General features: G+C 43.4%; 1 protein-coding gene across 1 annotated transcript in view; it reads left to right on the plus strand.

Moving 5' to 3' along the window:
* LOC144781696 (cytochrome P450 2C11-like) overlaps positions 1-25,062 on the plus strand; it is a 255,785-nt gene that overhangs the window by 160,988 nt on the left and 69,735 nt on the right. Inside the window, exons 5-6 of the mRNA XM_078660673.1 lie at positions 15,097-15,273; positions 22,820-22,961. Coding sequence (XP_078516799.1) covers positions 15,097-15,273; positions 22,820-22,961 — 319 coding nt within the window. The remainder of the gene's footprint in view (positions 1-15,096; positions 15,274-22,819; positions 22,962-25,062) is intronic.

Consider the following 25,062-nt stretch of genomic DNA (forward strand, 5'->3'; position numbering starts at 1 on the left):
CTGACACCCCCAAATTCGCATCCATCAGTCAGGATCTGGTGACTCTTCATTGGCTACCTGTCCGCAAGCGAATTGTTTTTAAGGCACTATGCATAGTTTTTAAAGCCCTACATGAAATGGGCCCCAGACATATGAAACTGCTCTTTCGATGGCACATACCGGCAAGAACACTGAGATCAGGGGAACAGGCCCTGGTCACGGTCCCCAGAACTAAAAGAGCTCGCTGGGGAGGCAGAAGCTTCTCCCTTGGTGCTGCCGAGGCCTGGAATAAACTTCCACTCAGGCTTAGACAAACCCAGGACCTGATGATGTTCAGGAGAGAGCTCAAAACCTGGCTTTTCACCCACTAAGCTCCACTTATTCTTGCACCAGCACTTAGCGCCAGGACACCTCCGGGTAACAGAGCGCTCTACAAATGTGAAAATAAATAAATAAATACTAAACTTGGTTGGGCTAAATTACTTATTCGATCACTTTTGTTACATGCCCCCAAAGAGCCAGCTACAAAATTACAATGTCTAGAGGAAAGGGCCTTATTTGTTTGAGGTTCCTTCCTGTCATGCATAAACCCCGTATAGCCATCGTTCTATATCTAGAAAAATTTTCATTCTGAACGGGCAGTTTAGATAAAGTCTGCTCAGTTGTATCCAGTAATGCTGACCTTTTGCCCCCAATAAGTCAATCGCAATCATTTAGATTAGAAAGGGTTGAGTACCTATTCTCCACATGTAATCCCCACTCATTGGATTGTGCAACCCTCCTCCCCTTACTTGAAACAACGTTCCATTTTGTCCGTAACGTACACAGATTCGCAACCCTCCTATTCCGAGGGTAAAAGAAATCCAAAGTAAGTGGGATAATTTCAGTGGATCTACGCTGTGGTGGGAGGATATTTGGCAGTATGTTAGATATAACATCAGGATTTGAGAAGTTCAAAACAACACAATCGCCCTTGAATTTTTTTGTACTGTTTGAATTTGAATTTAAAAATATTTATACAGCGCGCGTACACCAAGCGGTTTCATGGCGCTAAGTAGTGCTACAGACCCAGGGGACAAAGTGACGCGGGAGAAGTGGGAGCGTTAAGATGGGAAGGCCTGAGTGAATAGGAGGGTTTTAAGGGCTTTGCGAAAAAGGGAATACTGGGGGCAGGATCGCAAGTGAATCGGGAGAGAGTTCCAGAAGGCAGGACCCAAGGTCGAGAACTTGGAACCACCCCATTTTTTGCGTTTATAACGGGGGATCACGAGAAGTTGGTGGGTGGAAGAGCGCAGTTCTCTGGCTGGGGTGTAATCATGGATAGCTGAGCTGATGAAGGCCGGGGCCAGCCCAGACCGAACTTTGAACATGATACAGCCCAACTTAAACAGTGCGCGTTGTTGTACAGGGAGCCAGTGTAAAGATTTAAGAAGGGGGGTGACGTGGTGGAATTTGGGTAGATTAAAAACGAGGCGGGCCGCCTGGTTCTGAACCATCTGGAGGCACCTCACAAGGTACTGCGGCATGCCACAATAAATGGCATTACCGTAGTCCAAGCGGGACGTCACCATCGCCAGGAGGATAAGTTTGAGGGCGGAAGGGGAAAAGAACCGGGAAACTTTCCGAATGGTACGGAGGGAAAGAAAGGCTGAGGATACCACCGCGCTGACTTGGGAATGGAGGGAAAGTTGATCGTTGATTTTGAAGCCAAGAGTTTTAACGGAGGGAGAGGGAGTAGGCGGGGAACCTAAAGAGGGGGGCCAAAAGAGAGGAGACCACGGACTGGAGCAACCACCTGTCAACACCAGTTCCGTTTTATCGGGATTGAGTTTCAGGTGGTTGTGGTTCATCCAGTCCTGAATGAAGGTCATAACTGAGTGAAAGTTGGATATTGAAGCAGGGGAAGAGGATAATGAAAAAATGAGCTGGAGGTCGTCCGCATAGTTGAACACAGAGACCTCCCGCTGCTGTAACGCAAAAATAAGAGGGGCAATGTATAAATTAAATAACAATGGAGAAAGGGAGGATCCTTGAGGGACCCCATACTGTTTCCAATCCACTCCACCCTCCTGGCCATAACTAGTTCTTCTGCTAATTGTTGCTTCCCCCAAGGAGTTATCACCATGTTGTCTGTCAACCAGTGCATTGCATTAGACATCAAAGATGAACTGGTCTCGTTCTGTTCTGAACCTAATTTGGGGACATTAGCTAGTACCAGGACTAGAGGAGAGGCCTCAACTATTAGCTCAACTGAACCCTTCATAGGTTCTGGAACAATAGATGCAGCTGGAGGGGCAACCTCCCCCTGTATACTATCCAGTGCTGCTACCTGAGGAGCCGCCGATTGATTCAAAAGAGGGAGTGCCCCTTCGCCACCCGCAGTTGCAGAGGCACACATTCCTTGCTCAACTCTATTAGCAACTACATCAGGCGGCTTTTCTACCTCAGCTAGTGCTTTATTAAGTAAACCCCCCAATCTGTGAACCTCACTCGTAAGCTCCTCTATCATACTGACCAACGGTTTTACAATTCCTTTCACCTTAGTGTCTATCATGCCCACCAGTGTCTTAAGTTGCTCATTGGTTAGGGAAATTGAATCTTCGTCAGTTACTCCATCTTCCTCCACCAAAGTGTTACTAGGAGGGGAAGCAGGCTTTTTCCGACTTGATCGAAGCCCTCCTCGTTTGGGGAAACCCTTTCTGGCACCTCTAGTAGTGCGCGGCGCTCGTACTGGGGTGGGGACTTTTTCCTCGGTACAAAGTAGGTCAGCCTCCTCCACATTAACGCTATCTTCCGCTACAAGGTTTATCTGAGTAGCGTCCTCATCAACAAGAACAGGTATTGGAGCAGCGTTGCTACTATTATCTAGCTCTGCAAATTCAGTCAGATCTGATGCCAATAAAGATGGTGTAGTTGATTTTAGGGATACACCCAACCCAAGTGAGGATCTCCTATCACTGTTGATTTTCGCAAATACCTGGACTAGATAGTTGTCCATTGTATTTTTAGCCGGAGTTGACTTATTAGCAGACATATCGCACCAATACACAATACCCTATCCCTTAAAGCGTTCAAACCAAAGTGCTTCAATAACTGTAGTCGTTTGAATCCAGATGGAAGCTTTTGGAAAACAGGAGTCTCACCTTTACAATGCAAAACGGGCAGAGTATCTGGCCCAGCCCAGACTCTGACAGTCTCGGACTGTCTTAGACTGTCCGCCCTTAGTCCGGGCTTCGTCCGGGCTTCGTCCGGGCTTCGTCCGGCGCGTCCTCGCGGGACGAGGGACCTGCCGGCGCTTTATGCGCCGCCTGGGGCGCTGTTCGTCGTCGTTTGGCGCCTCCCCCTGGAGGCTGCTGGGAGGTGTAGTTGACCGGCGGAGCCAAGCCCGGCCGGTCGTTAGGAGAGACGATTTGGCGGAGCAAAGCCCGGCCGCTGTGTCAACAGGGGGAACCAGATAGAAATCCTGGCTGCAGAGTAGACGAATTGGCGGAGCAAAGCCCGGCCGCTATGTCAACAGGGAGAAACAGGTAGAAATCCTGACTGCAGAGTAGATGAAAGACAGGGGACTCGGCCCCTGCCGGCGCTTTATGCGCCGCCTGGCGCGCTGTTCGTCGTCGTTTGGCGCCTCCCCCTGGAGGCTGCTGGGAGGTGTAGTTGACCGGCGGAGCCAAGCCCGGCCGGTCGTTAGGAGAGACGATTTGGCGGAGCAAAGCCCGGCCGCTGTGTCAACAGGGGGAACCAGATAGAAATCCTGGCTGCAGAGTAGACGAATTGGCGGAGCAAAGCCCGGCCGCTGTGTCAACAGGGAGAAACAGGTAGAAATCCTGACTGCAGAGTAGATGAAACACTGCCGTGAAATCGATGAAGCCTAAATAAATGGTTCCCACTTTGGCGATTGTATATTTTACCATCAGTAAATATAGGTTCAGGCATTGGCCAACTGTGGATTTACCTGCACGGAACCCATATTGGACCTCTGAGATGATTTGATTTTTGTCTGCCCACTCCACTAACCTATTTAATATGACCCGACCCATAACCTTGACGGTTTAATCAATCAGGGATATTGGTTGGTAGCAGTTGGGGTTATCCCTGTCCCCCTTGTTGTAAATTGGGACGATAGTAGCAGTGAACCAAGACTGGGGCATATCAGATGACACTGCTGCATTCAAAACCCCTGTCAAAATTGGGGCCCACACATCAATGTTGCTCCTAAACAGGTCTGGAGGAATCCCATCTGGGCCCGGGGCCTTATTATTGGTCAATCGCTCTATGCCTGTTATTACCTCTTCTAACTGAAAATTAATCTGAGAAACACATGAGAAGAGTTCCCTGACATTGTTATAGTGGTCTCCATCTCCGTAATTATAAACCGCTTGGAAATGCTTTTTCCATTGGTCCTGTGTGATATGATGACATACTGTTGGTTTGTCTGGTTCAGAAATACAGGGTTTTTTAATAACTTTCCAGAATAAGGAGCTATCTTTTAATTCACTAGCCTGAACCAGTTCCTCCCAAGCCTCTTTTTGTAAAGAAGACCTCCGTTTCTTGAGTGCTTTATTATTATTATTATTGCGGCAAATGGTTACCATAGATCTATTGCAAGGGGACTCTTTTAGGGCCATTTTAAGTTTCCTCAGTGCTTAAGGACACTCACTGTCAAACCACCTTGGGCTATCTGAGTGGGAAGTGGCCACTGGGACAGTAAGGAGAGCAGCCACTGACTTCGCTATAGCATCAAAGTAACTGAGTACATCTTCCTCTGATGGTGACATATCTAGGCACTTCAAAATCTCCTGTTGCCTCTCTTTAAAAAGGAATGAAATAAAAGCATTGCTGTCCAGCTGGGACTACTGAAAACGTCTCCCCTGTTTAGCAGGCCCCCCATCCTACTACCTCGTACTAGCTTAACTCCATGTGCCCACAGCCCCAGAATCGAAATGTTATGATGATTGTAGGAACTTTCTACATTCCTGAAAAACTATGTAGTGTGGGCCAGAGATGATGACACAAAAATAAAAATCAATGGTGGTAGAGCAGGCCCTTCCTTTATAGGTAGGGGGTAAAGAACATTGGGAGGCATTACTGCATTTTGTAAGGTAAACGTTAGGTCATAGGTTTTTAAAAGAGCATTTAATTCATGTCTATCTACAGAATCCTCCATGTGCCATTTTTCTGTCATGCATTTGGAAGTAGCCCTTGTACTTTGTCCGATGTCTGAACATAAATGACAATTAAAATCGCCTAACAAGATAAGATACCCTGTGCCAAATCATCCCTCTGTAACTGATCTAATAGACCGGCTAGCTCCTTCAAACTTGATGGGCCCAAATTCCTACTTTTAGCATTATAAAAGGTAATTATTGAAAACCGTTTCAATCTACCTAAAACCAGCTTTAAACCTACTGCCATTGTAGAGTTCCAAATCAATTGTTTCACGGACCCCAAAAGCTCGAGGGCAGCAAATATAATTAAACCACCTTTGGCTCTTCCGTGTATCGAGCCTTCCGCTGGAAGGAAGAAAGATTTATAGCCCTCCAAAAAGAATATATTTTCCACCTCCCAGGTCTCCTGCGGGCAAATGATCTTATAAGAGGTTATAAAATGAATCCAACTGTCATCAAATTTTGAGGCTAATCCAGCCACATTCCAAGAGATCAGAATGACCTCTCTCCCTCCCAGGGTGCTGGGTAAAATGGTCGATATTATCTTGTACCCCTGGTAGCCTGTCGGGCAGTTCTGGTTAGAGTGATCTATTGGGAGGTCTACATTCACTCTCTGCCAATCCACCCTGGGCGTGACTACCTGTGTTGGAGGGTCAGTCGCTGTTATCTGTACTAGACTGTGTTCAATGCCTGCCTCCTGTCAATCCAGATCATTAAGATCCAATAAGATTTACGAAGACAACTCCATTCCCTCCCCAATGTATACGCCCCCCTCCATCCCAAGGGCGTTATTATTTGCTAGAGCAGTAGATCCTGGTCTGTAGAAAAAACCTATGGAAGTGGTTTCATTTCTGAGGCATAAAAAGGGAACTCTGCCAAGTGTCTCAAAATGTTGTGAGCCAGTTTTCTGAAGGTGACAATCACAGCATCGCCCATGAATGTTTTCTCGGATTTTCCAATCCAAGAGACCCTTCTTGCCATCAGGATATGTGAATGGTCTCTTAACGTTGGATCTGCTGTACTTCCCTAACCAGTGAGACACTTTATTCATCAAATTATCTATGGGTTCCTCAGTACCTACTCCCTAACTATGGAACCCCACCAGAACTACAGTATAGGGACAACATGCCGGAGGCAGATCAATTACTGGCAGACCTGGTCTATAAATGTTCTTAGTGCTAATCCCCGCTTTCTTTTGCACACCTGGTGCGGCATGTTGATCCCTTACCGCCCCCCCCCTTCTCCTCTCACTATACCATAAGTTTGAGCATTAAACCTGCTACCAATTTCCATCCCCTGGTCCCTTATATCTCTCATAGGCCCATTCTTCAATGGTCTATCAGAGCTTGGTGGTCAACTTCCTGGCTCATTTTGCCCACGCAAACTGGTGCATGCTACCTGTGGTTGGGCACTACTCGGTGGCGAGACTTTAGAGATGGTATTCAACATATTCTCCACTTTCCTAAGTGTTTCTCTGGAATCTGAGAACCCATTTTCCAATTTGTTCCAGAGCTGAGAGAACAGTTTGGTCATCAAGTTCGTAATCAACCCCCTCAGTGTATTCCAAATTCCCCTATGTCTATCGGGCTAATTGAAGGTTTTGGCTCCTTCACTCTCCTTGTGGGCTCATTTTTGTTCTTCCCTTTGCGCAATCTCCTGGGTGCTGGTGATACCTCTGCCTCTGTGCCCTTGTTGTTGTTAGCTGGGGGTACCCCGCAGAGCCTGGTGATAAATGTAAATGTAAATGTGCTGGACTTGTAAAGCGCACAGCTGCCCGTGAGCGTCCCGGCGCTTGCTTATGGAACCCGTCCTGGTATTCCCCTGTGAGAAACCCCGGCAGGGTGTCCACAAGGTGAAAGCCAGGCATCCCGCCGCGAGGGGCCGTAGTGGAGATTAAGCAAGCTATTGCCCAGAGTCGCAGAGTGTGACCCTGTGAGTTGAGTAGGCACCAGAGCGAGAATTGTCGAGTCCATGGAATTTTTTGAGCCCGAGACCCGCCGAGGCGGGGAATCGAACCCTGGTCCACGGTCGATCTCAGCTTCCGGGTCTGCCGCCTCTAACCACTGAGCCACGCTTCTCCACTGCACTTACACATGGCTCGCTTCCCTGTGGCTTTGCGGCCCCTGGGGCAGTAGCCTGTGTGCTATCAATCATGACAGCTGGAGCGTGAAAGTTGCTCCTAGTGAGTCATCCCTCGAAAGTTCAGGCACTGGGGGACCATTAGAAAACATAGATAATCTCTTCTCCGCCTTATCAATCTCCTTGGTGATGGTCCCCACCGCTTTAGCTAAGAATGGGTCAATGATAGCCCTTTTGTTTTTAGAAAACTGATCGTTTTTAGTAGATTTCCTCTTCCCCATGTTATATAAATGCTAACCAACACACAGTACCTGACCAAACCTAGGGCATCCATGCTTGAATCAGTTAAACAATTATAAACAGGTGCTCACCACATTGCTGGGCTTCCAGGACTTCCGCTGGTTTGAATCAGGTAGGTTCTTGCTCCGGCGAGGTAAAAACTGAACTGCTGTGTTGTGTTGTCTGCCTCTAATGCGAAAGTAACCAGGCCCAGCCTCAGTCGGCCGTGGACGAGTGCAGACGGGCCCGCCTTTGGCCCAGGCCTCACCCAGGCGCGGCCCAGGCATGCCTGCATGCGTCCCTTGCTGCAAGAGACCTGGGTTGATTTTGGGAGCCTCCCCGCGCGGCGAACGTGGCGTTGATGGTGTGCTGCCGCTGAGGTCTCTGAGGCTTGCAGTCCCGGCCCCCTCCTGCAGGCAAAAGCAACTCTGTCAACGGCCTCCACGCTGCCTGAGACCTGGGCTGATTTCGAGCGCCTCCCTGTGCGAAGAACGCAGTGTTGACGGCGTGCCGCCGCTGAGATCTCTGGGGCTTGCAGTCCCGGCCTCTGGCCCCCTCCTGAGGGCAAAAGCAACTCTGTCAACAGTCTATTAGTTGCAAAATTCTTTAGATTAGTAAAATAACTTTTGTGATTGTTTCTGAAATGTAATTAGGAGGTTTCATGAAAGGGGTCCAATTCAAGAAAGGAATTTATTGATAGTTTATAACTGCAATTGCTATTGCAAACCATTGATGAGATAGCGACTCCGAGTTGGAGTGTAACTAATTTGAAAAGGGGAAAGAGTTGCTTGAGGACATGATGTTGGCAGGCAGCACTCTGTGGGGGAGGAATGTCAGCCACTTTTTGTCAATGAACAGACGCCAGTTGTGTTCACTCCTTGTTTTTTGTTCTAACTGGTGTAACTACCTGTTGAAATCTGCATAAGGCATTATAAAACACAATGTAAGCTATTTAGAAAGCAGCCAGGTAAATAGTGAAGTTCCTCTGATATGTGCACAGCTACTGACTAAGTTGTGTGTACTCTCTACTGTTTATCCAGCCACCAGGTGGATAATGAAGTTTCTTTTCAAGTTATTTGCAAGGGCACCAGCAATACAGTCCATCATTTATGCTGTGTATCCAGCTGAATATTGAAATTTCTTTGCTATATGCCAGGCTACCGGTCAGATAATATATAAGTTCTGCTATCTAACCATTGGCTCCAAAAATATTTATGTTTATTTGCTGTTTGCATGGCTCCTGGCCTAATTGTAAATGTCTGCTGTTTTGCCAGTGGCTGGTTAATGATTGACGTTTTTTTGTTTGCTTGACTGCTGGATAGACAGTTCAAAACTTCTGCAATTTGGTCAGCGGCCAGCTAAATGGTGAGGTGTCCTTTTTATTTACATGGCCCTTGACCAAACAGTGGAGAATCTCTACTATTTAGCCAGTGACCGGGCAAATAGTGAACCTTTTCTGCTATTGCACAGCTGATGGCCAAACAGTGCAGAATCTCTACCTACCCTGCCAGATGAATAACACAGAATCTCTACTATTCAGCCAGCAACTGGGTAAATATTTAATGTTTCCTGCTATTTGCGCGGCTGCCGGATGAACAGTGCACAATTTTTACCATTTAACTATTGGCTGGGTAAATAGTAACGTTTTTCTGCAATTCGCACAGCCGCAGGTCACACAGTGCAGAATCTCTACTGTCTATCCAGCGGCCAGGTAAATAGTAAAGTTTTTTCTCCTATTTGCACAGCTTCCAGTCGGAAGTTCAGAATCTCTACTATGTAGTGAGTAGCCAGGAAAATATTTAAGTTTTCCCGCTATTTGGCCACCAGCCAGACAGTGCAGAATGTCTACTATTTAACCAGTGGCTGGGTAAACAGGGAAATTTTTTGGCTATTTGCATAGCCACCAGCAGAACAGTTTATCACTGTTTGGCCAGCGCACTGGTAAATAGTGACGTTTATCTGCTATATCCACGGCCGTCGGCCAAACAGTGCAGAATCTCTATTATATAACCAGAGGACAAGTAAATAGTGATGCTTTTCTGCTATTTTCATTGTTGTTAGCTAAACAGAGCAGAATCTCTATTATTTAGCCAGCGGCTGGGTAAATAGTGAAGTTTCACTGCTTTTTTCAAGATCGCCGGCCAAATAATAAATAAATTCTACTATCTAACCAGCGGGTGAGTAAATGGCAGAAAAAATCCACTATTTACCAGGGGGATGGATTAATTGCCACCATTGTGCTATATCCCTACTGGAAAGCAAGGGGGGGCTTAAAAGGTCCATAGGGGAGACGTTAAGCCACTGAGTTCTGTTGGGGAGGTGGACTTATCTCAATTTCCTATGTCTAGAATTAGGCAGTGGATGAAGAACTACACAATTTTACAATGGAAGATAACAAAGAATAGAGAAGATGGCAGATAGAAAATGTAAGGAAGTAAAATGAAAAGGGAGCAGTGAAGAGATACATTGTAGTTGAATGGGGGTGGGGGTCTGGAGCGCTGGAGCTCTGGAAAAAGCTTCCTAGATGTGATGTACAAAACAGGTGGAAAGGGGTGAGTGGAGGGGGGAACAGTAGAAAAGAAGATGGATGAAAATAGAATGCACAGAAAATTCCCAGCCTAAAAAACATAGGAGGTAGAAGAGGAGGAAAAAAAACCACAGGTAAGATTGAAACAGAGAGTGACAAAAGGGGACTGATATGCCATGGAGGGGGGAAGCCAAGAGAGTAAACACACCACTAAAACTGAGGCAGAGATCAGCAGATCTTAGTGTGTATGAAAGAGGGTAAATAGGAGTAAAAAGGTAGCACAACTTTTCAAAAGGGTATAAATGATCTCATTGGTTTATATATAAAACAGCAGAAAACTTTATAAAGGACATTATTTACTGTGACTTATGGCTTCAAGACAGGATTTTGTTTGGTTGTCTGAATTTCACCCTATTTTTTCGGCCATGTAAAGCCATGTTGCATGCATAAAACAACATTTCCTGGGACTTTTACCCACATGAATGCTCTGCCTATTTGCAACTTCTTTCTCTGGATTTGATCTTCCTTGTGCAATGGTGTTGCTATAATAAATAGACTTTAATTTCTTAGAAATGTCTTTGTTCTTGAAATCGGTCTACCTCCTCTCACTGTATTTATACTGCAACACATGCGGGGGGGAGGGCATTTATTATTTTCCATTTGAACGCAGTGCAGCAAACAAAGTTGCTGCACTGCATTACGCTAGGGGAAGAGAGCCACACAGAGCCATATCTACTAAGAAAGTATGCTTTTTTTCACTCTTTACAGCTCTGGCTCACAAATAGGCTACCTAGTGCCACACACACCCCTGTGCATCACACTGCACAGGTGTGTTTGTGCTTTCTAGCATTGTCTTTTGCCTAAGAAGGTTTCCCTTTCAGTACGAAATGCTATGCCTAGACAAACTTGAAAACTGTTTACCCATTGGATGTGTATTGTACAGTGAGGTACACATGCAATGTATGAAAAGTTAGGAGTAATTAAACATTTTCTTTACTTAGCCCCTGCCTCAAGGACGTACTATTGTTTGGAGCAAATCCCTATCTATCAATACTAGTCAATAGAAATTTGTGTCAACGCGAATGGTGGCACCATGGGAACACCTAAATACCACTCATGGTAAGCCCACATAAATGAAAAAGCGCAAAACATTATTGCGACACTTTAAGGACTACTTTACAGATCCCAAAAAGTTTTATGAAGGAGAGTAAATACCTTAGCAAAGCTATATGCCACTTTGGGTCACTTTGTATGACTTTACAGAGACACAAAAAGTCTGCCACACAGTGTGGGTAATATGATGGAAAAATAACACTATGCTGTCCTTACATGAGATTGGCTGCAATGTTCATTGGTTGGATGAAACATACATGCAAATATAAATATTGTATGTATTGGTACTCAGGAAGCACAATCACATTCATGAGCATGTAATGCAGGTCTGAGTGATGAGTCAAGTTGATGTGAATCATGTGAGGTTTGCATATGTTGCATTACATATCCCATACTTCAGTTTCTCAACCCAGAAAGAGATGTTGTGGGCTCCCCAGAATCACATGAAGTTTGGCAAGCACCAAAGATGCATTAGAACCCAAGTTTTCAAGTTCCAAAGTCAGCAGTAAATCCACTATGGTGAGTCTCTTAAAGCAATGTAACCTTTCATCAGCTGAGCAAGTAAAAAACATGTAGGGATTGACAAGCCACTTATGATGCTCTCGAGTTGCACCACTCATTTCCAGCAGAGCTGTGGCTAGCGAAAAACATGATAACGTATAGGAATATATATATGTGGCTCACAAAGGTCAAAGGTAGCATCCCGCTAAGATTTGCACACCCAGAAAGAGGAAAAGCTACTGTTACTGAGGTTGGTAAAACACCACCATGGTTCATAGGACAACTCAGCATAATGTCACAAAATTAACCAGTCCCCGGATACTTTGTCTAAGCTTTATACAAGCGTTATCCCACTGTTGGAAAAGGTTAGTGGCTTAACTGATAATAGATTAAACGTGGCCCCCTTAACCAATTTCGGGGAAATACACACAGAAATGGTTCAGATTTTAGGTGAGTTTTTTTTCCAATGTCAGCTCACAAAAACAGAAAACCGGGTTTGATAAAAAAATCCTGGTATAGTAGGGATTGCACGGTAGCTAAAAAGGCTCTGCTCTGTGCACTTAAGGGGAATGACAAGGTTCGCATTAAAGATGCCAGGGCTGATTTTAGAAGGATAATTTAAAAAGCCAAATTGGATTGAGAGGATGATAGATGGCAGGCCATTAAGACCGCCCCAGATCTTAAGGACACCAGATCCTTTTGGAACCTGGTTCATACCGGGAAAACCGAGGGAAGGATCTATATTGATCCTAATATTGATGAACAATCATGGTTTCTATATTTCAAAAAATTGTTCTGGTTCGTCCCCTCCCTCTTCTGATAGCAATTCATCCCATTGTTATTTTAACTCGGAATCGATACAGGAAACAATCCTATTTACAAGTGGCGAGGTTCTATTAGCCTTAACAAAATTACAGCCTAACAAGGTGCCCAGGTTGGATAAGATCCCAGGGGATTTCTTTAAAAACGAACAGACAGTATGGGTACCATATCTTCTACTGTTGTTCAATGAGATACTTCATGGCCTTCCATTACCCCCGACATGGGTGGGGGTAGAGATTGTCCCCATTTCTAAAAAAGGGTCGCCGATTGAGCCTGCGAACTACAGACCAATCAGTCTCATTGATGTCACACAGAAAATCTACGGTAGGATGTTACTGGGCAGATTACAGGAATGGATTGAAGATCGAGACATATTAACTCCACTACAAGCAGGATTCAGATCGAAAATTTCGACTACAAACCAACTATTCAGGCTCCAGTTAATTTACTGGAAGCATGTGGTTTTGGAAGGGGGAGTTTGTATCTTACATTTGTAGACCTGAAGTCGGCATTCGATATGGTGGACCGTGACCAGTTGTGGAATATCCTTCTGGACATGGAGGTTCCGTCATATCTTTGCTTTCAACTTAAACTCCTTCATCAAAACACCTACGCTAGGGTAAGCTACGGGAAGAACGTTTCATTAACAGCGCCTTTCCCAGTTGGAAAGGGGGTCAGACAAGGCTGTGTATTGGCCTGACCCTCTTTTCTTTATTCTTAAACGGTCCGATAGATGACCTGCTTCTCGCAAGAGATCTAGACGCTTCGAGAATTTCGTCATCTAAATTTCCCGCTCTAATGTTTGCAGATGACACCATGCTCCTCTCTAAGTCTTCAATGGGATGCAGAGGGTGCTGATGAGTTTGCCCAGTTCTGCAAGAAGCAAAAATTGGTAGTTAATATTAATAAAACAAAATGCATGGGGCCATATTATCATGGAAGCTGCGGTAGTTTATCGCTGCTTTACCGGCAGGAAACTGCCGATAGAGCGGCGATAATGGCCTTGATAATATGCGATTCGAATTTCAATCGATGCCCAGGTTAGATGTGTGACCATCTAACCTGGGCTTCAATTGAAATTCGAATCGCATATTATCAAGGCCATTATCGCCGCTCTATCGGCAGTTTCCTGCCGGTAAAGCGGCGATACACTACCGCAGCTTCCTTGATAATATGGCCCCTGGTCTTTAATGCCACTACCACTAACTGCCCATATCCTCTGATGGACGATAGACTGTTAGAGCAAGTTAAAACATTTGATTATTTGGGTCTGTCATTAAACGACAAGATGGGACAGGGCACCCAAATTGCTAAGGCAAATTTGAAATTAACACAAGCTGTAGGAGGTTTAATGAAAGTCCACAAGTCCTTTACGTCAAAGATTATAAGCCTGTTACTTGAGATCTATATAGTCCAAGCTAGGGCAGCTGCCACATATAGGGCAGAACTTTGGGGTCACTGTACGCCTAAATGCCTCCAACTTACGGAAAATAAGCCTATTAGAAATTTCTTAGCTTAACCAGCAAGTACCCCACTGGTTCCACTACGAATGGATTTGGGTATTCTCCCAATAGAAGAATTACCTTGGCTAGGTTGCTGCTATATTGGCAGCAGGTGTGGAGTACACCGGAATTGAGGCATTACAGGGATGAACTGAAAGTTGTACTGTCATTGTTGGGGGCTGCAGGTCGCATACCTTGGCTGTTGTTTATCAAGGATTCCTTCCGTGCCATGGGCAGGGAGGACCTATGGACCACGCTTGAGGAAGCATGTCCAGCTATTTCCAAAAGCCAATTAGCTAAGACTGTGAGAGCCTACAAACTCACAAGAGTAATACAGGGAGTAGCTATGACTAGCTTAACACAAGTGTTCCTGGATTTTAAGTCAGTTTACCAATTTGAATTGATTTTAGATCATATCCAGCCACCTTTAGCAAGGAAGCTGTATTTGCAATTTAGATACGGAACTCTCCCGCTCTATGCAGTAACTGATAAGTGGGCTGGATATACAAAGTCTCTATGCCCAGGCTGCATGGTGGAGGAGGAAACACTGACCCATGTAATGTTCTTTTGCCCTGCGTATAAATCATCTAGGGCAAAATGGATCATCCAGTTGTGTAAGAACATGGGCATTAGAAATTATCGAGATCTTCTAAGGATTCTGAAATCTGATACTGCATTAGTACATGATGTAGTGTGCTCAAAATTTTTTATTATGTTTTTGGTAAAGGAAGCTATATAGCTACCAGCGACTTCCTCTTTCTGGAGATATATTTTACTGTATCAATGTGGGATGTTCCTCTTTCCTTTTTAAAATTATTGTTCGCTGACTTTTAAATTGCTTTTTAACTTTTTATTCTAAATTATGTTTTTACATAGTTTTTAATTACATGATTGATTCCCTTGCACTCCTACTGCGATTCCTTGCACAATGCCTGAATTTATAATGAAATAAAACTGCATTTGTCATGGCTGATATTGATTATGTTTTAATGTATTGTTAAAATTACTTTGTGCTTTTCTGGCTGAAATAGCCGCAATAAAGCTTAATGAATGAATAATGTCACACAGTAGCAATACACAGTGATATATACTATATAGCTAACTATCCATAACTCTTCTCTTTTAACAGCTCCTTAGTCACTTTCCAAGGATTATCCGACCATTGCCTGGTCCTCACAATAGATTCCTTCACAATAATAAGGTTGTAAAAAGATTTGTGAAAGGATATATCCGAGACCATCAAGCAACATTAGATCCCAGTGACCCACGTGACTTCATTGACTGTTTTCTCATTAAAATGCAGGAGGTAAGTTACCAAAGATGACTCTTTAGTAAGTGATGTACCTCTTGTCAGGCATTACTTAGTGTGTTCCTGTGCTAAATAGAACTGTGTAAAATGTTTGTTTTGCAAGTGTCATTTTCGACATCTTACATAATGTGAATTATATGGTGATTTTTGCACAAAGGAGAAGGGTTCTAATATTCTGGCAAAAGACATTTTCTCCTTGAACTGGTCTCCTGCTTGTGTCTCATTTAACTTTTGTGTGTGCAACATATACATTCATAAAGAAAAGTTGTTTGAGAAACCGGTGAAATGTATTTAGCATAATACATTGAGTTCCTAAAAAATATGCATATTTGGCAAACTGTTTGGCAAACAATACAGGGGGTTGATTCAATTAAGGGGATCAGAGGCTGGAATCGAGATAAATTATATCAAAGTAGAAATGCCTCTGACACCATAGATTTGACACATACTTTTGACGTCTTTCTGCTCGAACGAGGATACAGCAGAACCCGGAGCCGAAGAGACGACCTCCAGCGAGGAGACGCCGCCCGGCAAGACGCCGAAAAATAAACAAAGAATATACGCTGAACAACAGAGCGTTCTGGAGAAACCCTTACAAGGACTCCGCCTTGCCAGATACATGAGAGCACCGCCACCACGTTGGGCACAGTGACCAACAAGACAACCATAACAAAGAGGAACTTTCACTTTTTTCATGTGGGTGTAGTATGATGTCCTACAAGAACAGCATCGAGCCCTGATGAAGACCTTTCTTAAATCAGCTCCTGTTATCACACACAAGGTCGAAACGCGTAGGCTTATGATTCAGGCCAGGAGAAGTGCATGCCTTATGACCTAGTGAATCATTGGGACATACAGTGAGAGACGTATCTCACGCCACGGCATAAAATTCACAAAAAGGAATTCTTCGACCTCATCCAGGATTATAATTAACGTGTCTTTGTGGGAAAAGTATTGATACCCCAAAGCTAGTTACCCCTTTTTCTGATTTAAAGTAGGACCCTCCTCTTTCTTTAAGCTACTCGGAAGAGGAACAAAACTGAAAATTGTCTGTGAGCAACAAACATTGAGATTATAGGTCATTTTATTGTTTAGTATTTGTGTACAGTATCGTTAAATGTTGTGTAGATAAATGTTTATGTTAGAAAATTATCTTTTGAATTTATGGTAAAATATTTTTTTACTAAAGGAGATGACTACGATTTATGTGCTTACATCTTATCATGTATCAATGAATAATGTTTGAAAAATGCACAATTATAAACGCAGTCAATGTCAATAAAGGGCATTGTACAAAAGTATGTGTCAAATCTATGGTGTCAGAGGCATTTCTACTTTGATATATTTGGCAAACTGTCACACAGCCCTAATTATTAAGTGATCTGAGCAAACAGGACCAGACAAGCTTAACTACTTAGACAAAATATAAATACAAATTACCTGTCAATCTCTAGCTAATTCCTTCATCTAAGCCACTCATTCTGATGTAGCTGGAAATTGTGGTCAGTGTAACTGGCCAGATGAAATACTTTTAGCCCATATTGCAGTATTACCCCACAGTTTTGTTACAATGAGGATAATATGAAGTTTCTGTTTTGCCAACCTGTAAAATAATTTTGACAATATATGATAGGCTTTCCTTCAAGTTCCTTGAAATTGATACATGGGGACGATTGCACAAGGAAACACCCAGGCTCAGAGCACAATACGAGGTTTACTAAGATTTTAAACGCAATTCATTGCAGCAGCCAAAGTTGTTGCACTGCATTGTGTTAGAGGGACAGAGCAGGGCAGCACCATATCAACTAATATATAGAACTCCTGCCATCATCTCCAGCCAGCAGTGAGGGAAACACATGCTGCATAGCACCACACATGCACGTTTGTTCTTGAACATGTGCAAGAGCAAAATGCTGTCACTCACAGTGAAGAGAGCCAATGACTGAAAGGGGCTGACTCATTGCCCTATACTATAGGTTGTGGTTGCCGGAAGAAAAATGTGTATGGACACTTGAACTGACCAATGGAGGAAGAGTGCAGACTGAAAGCCCTCTCTCCGTGCACATAACGGTATTCATTTTTTATGATATATGTTTTACAACTTGAAGCATTTGTGACAGCTAAAACTGTCTAGGTGTGACCTAAAAAACAACTAACAAACCAGGACACTGTGGCATCCCAGTCCCCTTACTATGACGTGCTCAGAGCACATGAACATGAGCAATGTGTTTGTCTAGTGCGGGTTGTACTGTTACCTACATGAAATCATTGAGAACTTTCATGCTTTTGGGGTTTTTCACAACTTACCTTTTCCTCAATCGATCTAATTTCAGACTGTATGGCAAACTACTGGCTCTTACAGAGCAGTGAATGATCTGAATCCAGTGGGTAGGTTTGTCACTGTCGCTCTAATTAGTGAGGATGGTCCATTTTCATGTGAGAGGGGCTGAAGCTGTCACAGTGTTTTATTGAGAGTACTCATATATGATGTTAAACGTTTCACCTTGATTTACAAGTTTTTCTTTGATAGATGTATGCCTTGGCCCATTTATTGCTTGTGGCTCCTCGACAGAATACTTCCACTGGTGGCTTAACAGAGGAGGTGGTTATTGGAGGACAGACTTTACACCACTCACCCTATTTGGATAAAACCTGGCTGTAAGGGACAGGAAAGCAAATGACGATCCCGAAACTCTTAGCGTGTGGAGGCCGTTATGTTTTTGGTTTGAAAAATCTAACTCCTACTTTGTTTTTGAAAAACAAAAATGTTTTTAAAGTTTGCCAACCAGCCATCAAGTCTGATGGGATTTCCTGTCAAAGAGGAATCACCATATCAGCAGCTCCTGTCAATGTACAGAGTTGTCCACAGGACCTGCCGACAACTCGGTGACATAGGTCCCTCAGGATGGCTAAGTTATTGTCACCCAAACTATTATTCAGACCCTTAGTCATTCTTCCTTCCGCCATGAGATTGCAATGAGGTCTCTCAATTATGCTGTGTTGTCCTTATGTAATTGTTTCATTTTTATAAGATCACCCTAAATATCAGATGACACTATGTCAATGAGATAAAACATTTCCAGTTTTGGCCTTTGCTTTTACAAATCATTGTTTCTAGAATTAGTAATACAAAATGTACTGATTTGCTGCTGGAAAAGAGATGTTATGGTAACATGGGGCCTTTTTTATTCCTCTAACTGTCTCCGTTTCATTTCCATGGCTTTGTGAGTAGGTGTGAGTTCATAGCTGTAGAAGGACAAATAGCTTGAACTAGTCTTACAAAGGTTCTAAACATCTTTATCACACTCATTCTCTGCAGATAAACGTAAGGGAGAAGGAGCATATGTGGAGCATGAGATAGCTCCATAATGGGCCTCTAAAGTTGCTCCTGGCCGATGATGTAATGGAGTGGCATTCTGTGCCATGTCTGCCAAAAGAACTTGGAAACATTCAACAATTTGAGACCTTTAGACCTATAAGTAGAGGTGGGCACAACTTGCGTAATTCGCTGCAGTGTAACTACATAGACCCAAGGGTTCAATAGCACTAAATGCAACAGAATAAGAAAAGCAGCAGCTGCTCAGACTTTCCACAGTTGTAGTTCCTGTGCAACTGCGGTAGGATTTTTGATTCAAATTACTCTTAGTTAAGTCATTGACCACAATTGTGTCATTTTTGGAAATATCGCAAGAGATATGCGCAGTTACAGAAATAACTCCAAATATTTCTGCATAATTAAAGGTTTGCCAAGACCTACATATACTTTAGTGCTTGCATATAAGCCAGTTTTAGCACTAAGGTTGTCATGTTGCAAAATCACCTGGTTTGATACCACAAAAGTGCTTATTCTGCACAAAACCCTTTTCAATAAATCAATAAATCAATCAACCAATCAATTGGGGGGTTTAGAGCACACTAGTAACCTGTGAGGGTCTCAAGGCGCAGGGGGGTTGCAGCTCCAAGTCAGCCGAAAAGCTAGGTCTTGAGGCTCTTCCTGAAGATGTGCAGAGTAGGGAAGTGTCTGATGCTGACCGGGAGCTCGTTCCAGGCTTTGGCTGCGGTGTAGGAGAAGGCTCTTTCACCCACCCTGGTTCTGCGTAGGCGCAGGGTTTCTGCTAGGGCAAGGTCAGCAGAGCAGAGTTTTCTTTTGGGTATGTGGAAGGAGACTCTATTGTTGAGGTATTTGGGTCTGGTGTTGTGGAGGGATTTGTAGGCGTGGGTGAGTAGCTTGAAGGTTACTCACTTCTCGAAAGGGAGGCAGAGGAGGTCTTGCAGGTATTGGGTGGTGTGTTCATGTCGTGAGATGCCGAGGACGGGTCTATTGTAATAGTTGCTGAATAGGTTCTGAATTGCAAATAATGAGGGTTCATGAGAGGGGGTTCAACAACCATTTTGCAATTCGAAAAATAATTTATTGAATATTTATGACTTCAATTGCTGTCACAAATCATTGATGAACTAACAACTCCTGAGTTGGGTTGTGTGAGTAATTGAGTTATTTGTTGAGAGGGGTAAAACCCTGCTCAAGCAACTTTCACAATCCTTGTCAGGGTGAACCACAAAAAGTCACTAAATTAACCTGTGCTTAACCCTCTGGTAGCTTGGCCCAAAAGCAGTCTAGCTTAACTTAGAAGCAATGTCTAAAGTATTTCTGCAGCACTTAAACAGTAATAAAGTGAAAACACTATACAAGAAAAATCCCACATTAGTTCTGAAAAATAGAGTACATTTATAAATTATTTGACATCGAAATCCAAGCGAGGACTGGGGACAACAAGTCACACGAGATGGGGCAAAGTCGAAAGTTATGGCCGACTGTAATAGAGCGGGGTTTGTGTACATGAACTAGATTGGGCCCAGTCACCGCTTACCCTTGGACTTCGAAAACATTTTGAAGAAAAATGTCTAGAAAGGTAAAGGTAAACAGGCAAGGCAGATGACGGTGTCTGAGGAGGCATTGTCTTTGAGGAGATGCTGGTTGAGGTTGCATTCGGACTAAGGGGCATATTTATGAGAGCTTTGCGTCATGCATGGAACCATCGAAAATGGTACATGTGTGATGCAAACCCCTAAGTCATATTGTTGAAGCCATGTAAAGCCACTTTGCATAAGCTTTGAATGGCTTCCAAAATATGGAGTAACGCCACACAGCGCAAATCGCTGTATTGCATTACTCTGTGCAAGTGAGGGGTTCCATTGGCTGTGCGGTGGGAGTTCCCACACAACTCCCATGGTTGTCAACACATTCCCAGATTTACTAGACCTGGTAATTCACTAAAAATATATGCCTCTCCAGAGGAGGAGTAGCAATGAGAAATATGTTTATGTCACCTCGTTTGTTCTTCTTTCTATGTGTGCTGCATTCTGCAGCACACATAGAAAGAGGAAAAAGCCTCTCGGGATTGTATTTGTGCAGGAAGATGCCCCTTCTTGCACAAAAGCAAACCTGCCTACAACACACGCACCCTTGCACCTGCATTGGTGCTAGGCTGCCAAAATGGCACCAGCAGAAGGAAGATGGACAGGAATGGTATTGGATAAATACGGTGCATTCATGCCCTTTCCGTGTGATGCAGGGCAGTGCAGCAAGGTAACTTGCTGAGCTGCCGTGCACCACAAATCTCATAAATATGCCCCTCAGTTTCTTTTTGAGAAATGTTCTAAGTTTCAAGTTTTGGATTTAGGTTATCTGGGCACATTTAACGCTACTTCCAAGAGTGTAGGCCTGGAGAAGCACCACTTGAGGGTCATGACTCACTTAGGCTGGCTATTTAGTCAGCGACCAGGTAAATAATAAAATTTGCCACCTATTTACACGCCCACCAGTCAAATAGGGATAATCTCTTCTATTTAGCCAGCAGCAGTCGAACTAGCAGCTGATTAAGAACTTGTAACAGAGATTTGCAGAACTTACCTGTCAAATTAACTTGCCTGATGCTGACTCATCTGGCTTCTTTCCCGAATTGACGAAAGGATATATGCGCTTAGTGGTCTCTTCCTTCCGGGACTACTCGAACTGGCAAATTAATGTCCCTTTCTGAACTCTCGAGCTTTTGATACTTATTTGACCTTTATTATTCTGTCTTATTACCTAATGCAATCTATTGATGCACTTATCTTTCTACAGTTTGAGAAACTAAACTAAATTTACTAATTTGACTCAATTGTCATGATTTAGCCTTGCAAGTGAATGTGCATTTCCAATTTGGGTTAATGACTAGAGGAGATCATATTAGAGAGATCTTAGCAGATCAGATTCTAATATTATTATTCTGTATAGTTTTTTAAATCTCAAATTGTTTTTATTGAATTTTCAGGAAAATAACAAAGGAATGACAAACACAGAATAATAATAATAATGATCATAGAAATACTTGCAAAAAATAAAAACCAAGGAAAATTACAAAAGAAGAAGAGAAGGCAGCAAGTGATCCAAAGTGCATTGCAGTAGGAGTTGCAGTTATGTTAGAAAGATATACATGTGGTCTATAAATATCACAATCTACATTCGTACTATAATACATATACGTTACAGGCATACAATAGAAGACATAGCAGTTTATATACAATACATTATAAGAGGTCAAGATATTCGAAACAATTCTTTAGTGGGGAGGGACAGGTGGGAGGCCTGAACTCTTGGTGTGTATGATTTTGGCTCGCCTACATTTCTTCAGGAGATTTGGCCTTGCAGTTATAATCCTATACTTTTATTATACTGTCTTGAGAGTAAGCTACGTGAGCTTGATATCAAATTTGTACTTAAGTTGACCATTTCCTGGTCTTTATTGGATGACTTTTGGGACCCTTTATTTCCAACCCCTCTTAGCACACAGCAACCTCCATCCAGGGACCAAGAGAGTGGTAGGTTAATTTTTTTTTTTATTTCCATCCGTAGTTTTAGGCCCTGTAAACATTACACCAGGCCCAAGGGGGACTGTCTGCTTATACATGTACACATTCTGTTACATAATGTTATGTGGAACACCCTTCGAAATTACGGCTGTTTGCCTTACAAATGATAATCATAACATTTATTGCTAAAGGTTATCTATGGCAGTGCTCCTGGGAATCGGTGATAGCCATTTAAATGCATAGGCGTTCTGAAATTCTTTAAATTCTTCTCAATTCCATAAAAGTCGCAAACAGCATCACTAGTCAGAACCCACCAACTAATCAACCATCCAACTAACTGAGCAATGTTTCTTTTGGCATACTGCTCCATAGACCTCAGAAGCGATCCCAGAATGTGTCATTTTTTGTGACGATAGATAGACCTAGAAAAGAGCATGTATCTGCAATCCTTGAGTTCAAACCATGTGCCTCCTCAGTGTTCCAAATATTACCATTTTCTGCCTTAGCTTCTAATGGAAAATAATTTCCAGGTATGTTTCATGGTAATTAAAATCAATACCCTCAGTCTAGGTTACATGCCCGTTTCTTTTTGTTTTATCCTACAAAAACACAGCAAAATATAATTCAGTAAACACAAAGTATCATCATAGAATATTTGCATTCATTTAAAACTGTGCTTTCTCTGTAGGAAAGGCAGAACCCAACCAGTGAATTTACCATGAAGAACTTAGTGGCTACCACTCTGAACATTTTTGTTGCGGGAACTGAAACAGTCAGCACAACCCTCAGATATGGGCTCATGATATTGCTGAAGAATCCAGATGTAGAAGGTAAGGCTGAACACTGTAATGGCTCAAAAACCCTTTGTATGGAAATGCCTCTTTTTGCATAATCACCCCCAAATGTTTTAGACTAATGCTGCTGGATTTTTGATACGGAAAGTACACTGAGACCTGCTAACCAAACCGCAGTGCTAGTGCTCTGACCCTTAAAAGTATATGTTTGATTAGGTTATACCAAATCAATATAACTTTTCTTATAAATCGCTAGTGTATGGTACCAGGGGTACCTAGGGCCTGCAAGTTAATGTAACCTACCAGGTCTGCAGCACTTATCATGACAATCTGGATTTTACCATGTGAAAACATGTCTCCCAGCATGCCACTGCAAACTGGCAGAACAGTTTTAAACTAACTTTGCCATTTAAACTAATGGCAAACGCCCAAGCCTCTATTTTTAATATATATATTACCCCCACAGGAGGTGTCTCAAGCCCTAAGACAAGGTGCTGTGTATTAAAATGTAGGACATGTATTTTAAAATGTTCTAACAGTAAAAAAACGAAATTGTTGTTTTTACTGTGGAAAAGCTAGTAGCCTCATTGGAGGGCAAAGGGTGGCATGCTGGCAACTCAGCTGTGCTAGCTTATGAATGGGACTACTACAGTAGGTACTTCAAGCTATCAAAATAATCACTATATTAAACCCGACTTGATGCTCAAATCAAATTTAATGTAACTTTTTATAAAATGCTACTTTGAGCAAGTTGCCACTCAGTTGCCAAAGTGTTCTAGTGGCCATTTACAGATAAATACCACAAGGCAGCGTTCTGCCCTTCTGAGGAGAAGTGTGAATGACTCCCAGGAGTGTGAACAATAGAGGCCTGTGGTTGGAAGAGGAGCTGCCTCTGCCTGGTAGGAAGCTACACAGGGTGTGACTCCAAAAGGTGAACTTCAAAGTGGAAGATGCCTTTGAAGGGCAAATATTGGACAGGTTGGCATTGGAGACCAGCTGCCAAACCAGTTTATCAGTGGGATATTGCCCCTCAGGTAGCCACACCACTAGGGTGGGCTACCACGCTCCACACACCGAGAGAGGGGTTCAACCATCTTGGGAGTGGGCAGAATAGTGCATTCTAGAATAGCTAGATGTCACACATTGCAGGAAGTCATCATAAGGCACAATAAGTCCTAGTAACCCATTGACTAGTAACTTCTGCATAACACAAGGACACTTTCTGGGCATAAATATGGCACCTCTGGCACCCAGACCTCAGAATACATCTGCACTGGAGAGAGGACTGCCCTGCTGGTCCCTGTACATGGCAAGAGAGGCTGCACCAACTATTGGACCACACCTACTATAGGACTGCAGCTGCTGATCCTTGGGCTAGCAAAATGAAAACTGTAACTGGGTACCTGGCTCATGAAAAAGTCTCTCCTGAGCCCCAGACAGATGAAGTGAACTCCAACATTCTGGTGGCTAACTTCCGGTTATAGCACATTGGCCACAATAACTGAGGAAGCCCGTCATAACTAGTAAGTAGACACAATTGCTTGATCACCACTAACTGCTGACGTGCACCAAGTGAGACCAAGTCCTAATGCTCAAAAGTTACACCCGAGTTTGTTAGACCAGGAATAGCCATCAGAGTGCAGCTTGGTCACCCAAGATGGACACTAGCCTTTCTTTAAAGGGAACCCCTGGTTTTGCTGTGACCGAAGACCAATAGTCCAGTGGCAACTGGACTTTTGCTGGGCACAAGAGGACTTTGATGGACATCAACCAATGGGCCAGTCACCCGTAATGTACTGTGGATCAAGGAATAGCCCGAGGAAGCCCCCCGTTGACTGAACAGCATCCTCAGCATCTTTAGCATCCTGTATCCCTTGCAGGAGGACCACTTCATTGAAGTCTATGGAGGTTCGGCCATAAAGCCTGGCACTGGGCTTGAGACTACTTTGGCAACAAGATTACTGTTCTCTTACTCCTTGCTGACCTTAACCTCTGCCCTACCACAGTTGATTGTCCAAAACAGGCCATAATAGACTTTATACACCTTTTACAAAGTTTCCAAACTTTCTGCTTGCCAATGCTTGTCGGGATTTTGCAGGCAAAGCAGTGATTTACAATTTACTTAAAAATCTATATG

Source organism: Lissotriton helveticus, chromosome 9 (genome assembly GCF_964261635.1).
Source record: "Lissotriton helveticus chromosome 9, aLisHel1.1, whole genome shotgun sequence".
NCBI classification, from domain to species: Eukaryota; Metazoa; Chordata; class Amphibia; order Caudata; family Salamandridae; genus Lissotriton; species Lissotriton helveticus.